Genomic DNA, 7,470 nt, shown 5'->3' with positions numbered 1-7,470 from the left:
CTCGCATTGTCCATGGCCAAATGTTGCTCAAATGTTCTTCAGGCCGCCTCACTCCAATCAGATGGTTCAACATTCCGCCCACCTTGAAAAGTAGTTTTCAACGAAACGCAAAATTGATTAATACCGCGTGCTTAGCTACCAAAGAGAGCTGTGTAACAAGTAATATGCTTACGTACTGATACAGAGGAATTAGATGTCTATACAATGTGGCTGATCTCATTCATATCAAAGGTATCTTAAACAATGAGTATGCATATCACTAATAATATAGCTTGTTAAATGCTGACCCAGGTACTGAATGCACATTTAAAATAGACTAAATCTTACGCAATACACATTGTCCCTTATCTCACTACAACGCCTATGAGCTATCTTGCCCCGTTTCAGGAGTCGAAAGAATCGAAGTCTCGTTTTCACTCGACTGTCTCTCCGATATTGCTTCACTGCCATTGTCTATGGGTAGAATGCACACTTTGGATACCGGACGTTTGACGACATTGTCTGACAGTCTGATCGACACCACCCGCGTAATGTCATCTTTCCCTGGATGCAGCTCAACAATGCGACCTGCACGCCACCTTAACGGTGGTAAATTGTCCTCCTTCAAAATGACCATGGTCCCAGGTCGAAGTCCGTTGTCCGTTTGCTGATTCCATTTGTAACGCTGTTGGAGCTGATGCAGATACTCCCTTTGCCAGCGCTGCCAAAAATGCTGAAACATCTGTTGAACATGTTGATATCTGTCCAGCCGGAGTCAAAGGAGTTAAATCATTGGGATCATCGGATAACGGAGATATGGGTCGGGAATTCAGACATGCCTCAACCTGTGTTAACATGGTATACAGTTCTTCAAATGTCAAATGCGTTTCACCTATGACTCGCTTCAAGTGATGCTTTGCCATTCTTACTCCACTCTCCCATAATCCTCCAAAATGAGGAGCATGAGGTGGAATTAAATGCCAACAAATACCTTCTTCGGCTAGAAATTGTGAAACCCGGTTCTGAGGCTGCTCATTTGCGAGTAACTGTGCTAACTCTTTAAGTTCATTATTGGCCCCTATGAAATTGGTGCCGTTGTCTGAATAAATATTCTTCGGTTTACCTCGCCGAGCGATAAACCTTCGCAAACAATTGAGAAAGGCGTCCGTACTCAAGTCGCTCGCGAGCTCTAAATGAATCGCCTTTGTAGAAAGGCAGATGAAAATACACATGTATGATTTAATCAGAGTCCGGTTGCGCGTTTTTTCTTTAATGAAATAAGGTCCAGCATAGTCTACTCCGCATGATTGAAATGGTCGAGGTGGTGTTATTCGCGAAGCGGGTAAATTTGCCATGATATATTCTGTCCCACTCAGATTAACGCGGAAACATTTTATGCACTTGCGTAGCAACATTTTTATGCGACTCTTGCCCGATAATGACCAGTAACGAGTTTGAAGGGAGGCAAGGACAGATTGACATCCTGCGTGCAGTAATTTACAATGTTCGTTGATAATTATTAACTCTGTAAAACGATGGTGTGCGGGCAAAATTATCGGATGTTTTTGCTGATGAGGAATTGAGGCATTAGCGAGTCTTCCGCCCACCCTGATGAGTCCGATTTCATCTAAAAACGAATGGAGAGAACACAGCTTGCTAGTCTTCCCTACGCATTTATGGTTTTTAAGTTCATCTAATTCCTTTGCGAACGATTCCCGCTGTACTAATTTCAACAAAGGGTTCATTTCACCAGTATATTCGCTTGATTCTAGGTGCCCTAGCTTTTTGTCCTGTGCTGCGACTGTCGCATTATTTTTAAACCTCAAGAGGTAGGCTACAATTCTAATTAATTTGAAAAATGACGAATATTTCTCGAAAATTGGGTGACTGATCTTCGCCGCGGTAACCAGAACTGTTGAAGCTTGTCGCTGTTCCGGGGGATCTTCATTGTCGCATATACGTGCAGCATCCAACGGCCAATTATTAGAATCTTCCTTTAACCACGTGGGTCCATACCACCACAATTCCGAAGTAAGTAGATCCTTGACCCCGATGCCACGTGATATGATATCTGCTGGATTTTCAGCAGACACGACGTGATTCCAATTCTGGTTTGTCAACTCTTGAATTTCAGCTGTTCGGTTTGCAACAAAGGTCTTCCATCGTGTACAGGATGACTTTATCCATGCCAAAGTAATCGTTGAATCACACCAATAAAATTCACCGTCCCATTTGATATTTAAGGCCGTCGAGACCTTATGACTAAGTTGTGCTAATAACAATGCTCCACATAATTCAAGTCGTGGAAGTGACACTGTCTTTAATGGAGCGACACGGGACTTTGCGCACAGCAAGCGTACAAAATGTCGTCCATGTGCATCTGTAGTCCGTACATAGATGCATGCTCCGTATGCCCTTTCGGAGGCGTCGCAAAATCCGTGCAGCTCGGTACTTATCGGTTGGTCACAAAGAATGCGTCTATGAATTGAAAGATCGTTTAGATCTTCCAATTGGCGTTGAAATTCCATCCAACTGGTATGAATGTCTTGTGGTAACGATTCGTCCCATTTGACCTGCAGCTGCCATAAGCGTTGTAGTAACAGTTTTACTTGTACGGTTGCTGGGCCAATTAGTCCAAGGGGATCGAAAATTTTGGAAATTTCGGAGAGAATTGTTCTCTTTGTAACCGGTCGTTGTAATGATAATTGCACTGAAAATCGTAACATGTCAGTGTCGGACGTCCATAAAAGTCCTAACGTCTTCGGGTCTTTGTCAGATTGTAATGGTTTCGATGATGGTGCATTCGCGTCCTGAATAAGAATGCGCGGATCATTAGCGGCCCATTTTCGGAGTTCAAATCCTGCTGAATCTAAAATACTTGTCAGCTGAGCTCTCAGTTCTCGGGCGTGCTCGACCGAATCGGTGCTTGTGAGTAAGTCGTCAACATAAAAATCCTTGAGAATTGTTCGACTGGCGTCAGGATACTGAGTTCGACAATCTTCGCCAATTTGTCTTAAGCAGCGAGTTGCTAAAAATGGAGCGGATGCGGTTCCATACGTTACGGTGTTTAAGACATATGATTTGACGGGCATGGAACAATCAGCTCTTCACAAAATTCTCTGAAAGTCGCGCTCTGCCTTGTAAACATTGATCTGTCTGTACATTTTTGTGATATCTGCAGAGATTACGAAGGTATGTTTTCGGAAGCGCAGGATAATTGAAAATAAATCGTCCTGCACTGTCGGTCCCACCCTTTGCACATCGTTCAGCGATAATCCAGATGTAGTTTTGGCAGAACCATCAAACACAACTCGCAATTTTGTTGTAGTACTGGTCTGTTTGAGTACGGCATGATGAGGTAAGTAATAATGGCGATTATTCTTCTGCATATCTTCGTCTGAAATTTCCGTCATGTGCCCTAAATCTTCATATTCCCTCATGAATACCACATACATCTGCCTTAATTGAGGATGTTTATCGAATTTCCCCTCTAATGAGCTAAACCGTTTTTTAGCCATGTCTCGCGAGTCACCTAAGTTACCGAGGTTCGATGCAAATGGTATTCTTATTGTGAAACGTCCTGTCGAATCGCGAGTGGTCGTTGCCTTGAAATGTCGCTCACATATGTCTCGTGCATCTAGATCGTCAGGATTTCGTCTAAAAGAGCCTGAGTCTAATTCCCAGAATTTTGTTAAATCCTGATGAAGTTCTTCGTTCGTGATATCGGGGTTATTATCTTGCTGTCGGGTAGCAAGATGGCATCGCGTTCGCTGCGAGAATATCGTTCGGGGAACGGTCATGAGTCCGCCAATAATCCACCCGAGCTTTGTCTTTTGTAACACAGATAGTCCAGTCCTGATTCTTATTTGTCCTATGCATAAAAGATCCCAGAACAGTCCTGCGCCGATTAGAAGATCAACTGGTCGCGAATGATCGAAGTACGGATCTGTAAGTGCGATGTTCGCCGGTATCTGTAAATCGGACGCATTTACCGATACATTTGGCATGTCCTCGGTGATTTTTGACATGACTAAGCATGTAATTGTCCTCGTGAATCCTGTACAAGTGGAATATAGCTTAACCTGAGTCCTGTAATTCATTTTATGATGTCCTTGACCAATTCCATGGACTGCTGTTTCTACTCGCGAAAGTGGTAATTCGAGTTTTTGGCAAAAGGTTTCCGTTATGAAATGCGCCTGTGACCCCGAGTCCAGTAAGGCCCGGCATTTATGTTTCCTTCCATTCGAGTCCTGAAGGAGTACTCCGGCTGTCGATAGTAAAACATCTAACGGATTTCCATCCTTAGAGTGAGCAAGCAATGATGCAGTCTGAGTCCCAGAAGATGTGGATGCTGTTGTTGCTCCACTAGATTTTACCCCGTTGTCCTTCATGTGGGTCGGTTCCAAATGCACGAGAGTATTGTGTCTCTTCGAACATTTTTTGCACGATCCAAATTTACAGGATTTATTTCTATGTCCAGCAGCGAAACAATTAAAGCAGAGTCCGCGTTCCTGTATTTTTTGTATTCGCGCGGGTACGGACAAATTAAAAAATTCCTCACAATTATATACGAAATGATTTTTCTGACAAATTGGACATGATGAGGTGCTCGTGGAGACATGCGACGTAGTATGTTTCGGTTGCCTACGGTGTGTAAACTTTGTAACTATTTTTTCTTTAGGTTTGACAGCACTGTTCTCCTGTCTGCCTACGAATGATCGCTCCAAATATTTGCACTGCCGTTCTAAAAATTGGAGCATCTCTTTTAATGACGGTTTCGCATCTATTATGATAATTTGCCTCTCCCATTCTCGATTGGTCGCTACATCGAGTTTGGTAGACAATAAGTGGATAATAAGTATGTCCCAAAATTCAGTATGTTCCCCTAGAGTTTTCAATGCAAGTAAGTGGTTGTTTACATCGTCGATTAATCGCCATGACGACACATAGGATTCCTTGGAAATTACTGTTAATTCGAACAATGATTTAATGTGATGACGTAATAATGAATTTGGATCTTCGGAACAATCCTTCAACGCCTTTCAAGCTACCTCGTAGTTTGCATCGGAAACTCCTAGTGACTGAATTACTCGCGCAGCATTTCCTGTCAACGACGAATTTAAATAGTGGAATTTCTGAATATTGGTTAACGATTCTTTGTTGTGAATTAATGACTCAAAGGTGTCCCGAAACTTTAGCCATTCGTTATACGATCCGTCAAATTTCGGCAACGTAATTGTTGGCAATTTTATTCCTAATTGCTCGTTCGTTGAGACAGGAGATGGTGCGATTGACGTTTGCACGTTATTTGCTCGAAGTGACTCGGTCGCGGAGCGGTTCCTATGCTCGTCTATGAAACTAGTTACGGCGCCAATAATTTCAAAATACGTGTCTTCAAAATCGGCGCGTTCCCTGCAATGTTCAATTTCTGCCTGAGAGCCGTCCATCGCCTTTTCAATTTCGGTTTGAACACTACAGAATTTATCGTACAATAATTCTGCCTTCGTTAAACGCGCCTGAAGTGTCGCTACATTACCAGTTCCAGGCGATGCCTCAAATGCATTCTTGAAGCGAGTCAAACTGGCCTTTATAACGCCGCGTTCTTTAATCAGATTCTTAAGACGATCTGCCTCAGAACTCATGTTCAACACAGATAAAGATGACTGACTCACGGAAGATGATCGGAATGACTGCGGGGAGACTTTTACACGTGCGAATGGTCCAAGCAGCTCCTGATGATCGTTCCTCTTCTGAAGTCCTTGGATGAAAACGGCACGTAGAGTTCGGTCGATGTGCTGCGTTCTCCTCGATACGGTGATGTGTCTTTGAAGTGCACCAAATTTTCATACACACGCGTGTCCAAAATTGCGTGGTAAAAATGTGTCCGATGAGAGAGGGTCACCAAATATTGAATTAATTCTGGTGCACCCACACTGCAGTTCAGATAATGTCAAATGTGTCACGTTCAGTTAAAAATTGTTTAGATTTCACTATCCGGCTCGAAGGACCAATGTTTGCGCCGTTTAAAAGTGAGCGCTGAGTTAAGTTCCTGGCGGGTAAATTCAGGGTCCGTTGAATTTGCACCACGCACTAATTTAAATGAAAACACAACAATAACAATTTATTGTNTCCGTATGCTCCGGTGGAGGATGTATTTGTCCCCGAACTCCTCAAGCTCCCAGTGAAGCCACAGTTGCAGGCGCCGGAGTCTCGGTTGCATCTCTACCCATTGGGCCCACATCGCATACGGGTTTTTGAATTGCACCACCCGTATTAATTCCTCCTTCACCTCCTCCACGACCATAGTCGGGATCACCCTCGCCATGCGTCCGGCCATCGTTCCTTAGACTCAATCCAAATAGATTAAATTTCAACTAGCTATTCTGTTCAACACCCCGACTCCTTATTGCTTTTATTCTATATTACTTCTAAGATTCTTACTTTGTTCGAGAACGTTTCTCGTTCTGGACTTAAATTTTTTTTTTCTCGGTGTTTGCTCCGTTGCGAACCTAATCACTTCGTGGTTATTAGCGAACTGTTAACTGGAGGTTTCAAATTCCGTTTCACCGGCCATTTCATCCCTACCTATTGTCCCGATTATTGATTTTGGAGGTTAGGGTCGCGTGAAGTACCCGGTTTATCCGTTGGATTTTGATTTAGCTTTTGGATTTGTTGCCGTGTCATCGGCCGTTGAATATCGGTTGAGGTGTCGATTTGTTGTTGGTTAGTGTCCGGAACGTTAGGGTTGCCGGTGCTTACAGCGTTTGAATTATTTGATATACTTATTGGTTCGTGATATCGTTTCAAGTTCACGCTGTGGAACATTCCTCGTTCCTTCCGAGTTTCAGGATTTATGAGAATAAACGTTGCAGGACCGACCGTCTTCTTAATTTCATACGGGCCCTCGTAAATTGATAGGAACTTAGCAATTCATTTATTCGTCGGATTTGAAACATTACACGCTTTTACCAGTAGTTTATCTCCGACTGTGAAGTTCGTACGTCTCCTCCCTGGAATCTGTGGCTACGCCTCCCTCAGAAATTGGTGCAAGAGTAGTTTCGTTTTTTCTGTCTTTCAATGTGATGATTCGTGTTCCGAAATCTATGATCCCCTGCCACCGTTCAAGGCTATCTACTCCCAGGATACAGATTTTTTATTAATTTTGGAACGACTAGGTATCCAACGTGGATCCTTCGTTCAGCTATTTGCGTTTCCGCGTAAATTTGTTTTGTGAGCATCACCGGTTTCATTCCGGTGGCCCCAATAATTTGCGTCCTCCTAACTGGTAGGGTGGGACAATTCCCTAATTTTTCTTCATTTTTTTTATAAAACTGTTCCGAGATACATGTTACCTCGCTTCCGGTGTCGATAAGGGTGTTTGCGCCGTTTAAAAGTGAGCGCTGAGTTAAGTTCCTTGGTGGGTAAATTCAGGGTCCGTTGAATTTGCACCACGCACTAATTTAAATGAAAACACAACAATAACAATTTATT

General features: G+C 43.2%; 2 protein-coding genes across 2 annotated transcripts; both read right to left on the bottom strand.

Moving 5' to 3' along the window:
- Nucleotides 1-361: 361 nt before the first annotated feature.
- On the bottom strand, nucleotides 362-3,071 carry LOC111674257. The gene is made up of 3 exons (XM_023433759.1): nucleotides 1,481-3,071; nucleotides 825-1,057; nucleotides 362-712 (listed from the first exon to the last, which is right to left on the bottom strand). Exons 1-3 carry the CDS (start codon nucleotides 3,069-3,071, stop codon nucleotides 362-364), a joined length of 2,175 nt encoding a protein of 724 aa, XP_023289527.1.
- A 15-nt stretch (nucleotides 3,072-3,086) lies between these two features.
- Nucleotides 3,087-4,370, bottom strand: LOC111674256. The gene has a single exon (XM_023433758.1). It carries the CDS (start codon nucleotides 4,368-4,370, stop codon nucleotides 3,087-3,089), a length of 1,284 nt encoding a protein of 427 aa, XP_023289526.1.
- Between the last annotated feature and the right edge of the window lie 3,100 nt (nucleotides 4,371-7,470).

The sequence above is a fragment of the Orussus abietinus genome, unplaced genomic scaffold (assembly GCF_000612105.2).
Source record: "Orussus abietinus isolate OABI.00-Male unplaced genomic scaffold, Oabi_2.0 scaffold1296, whole genome shotgun sequence".
NCBI lineage: Eukaryota > Metazoa > Arthropoda > Insecta > Hymenoptera > Orussidae > Orussus > Orussus abietinus.
This window is presented reverse-complemented; position numbering and strand designations above follow the sequence as displayed.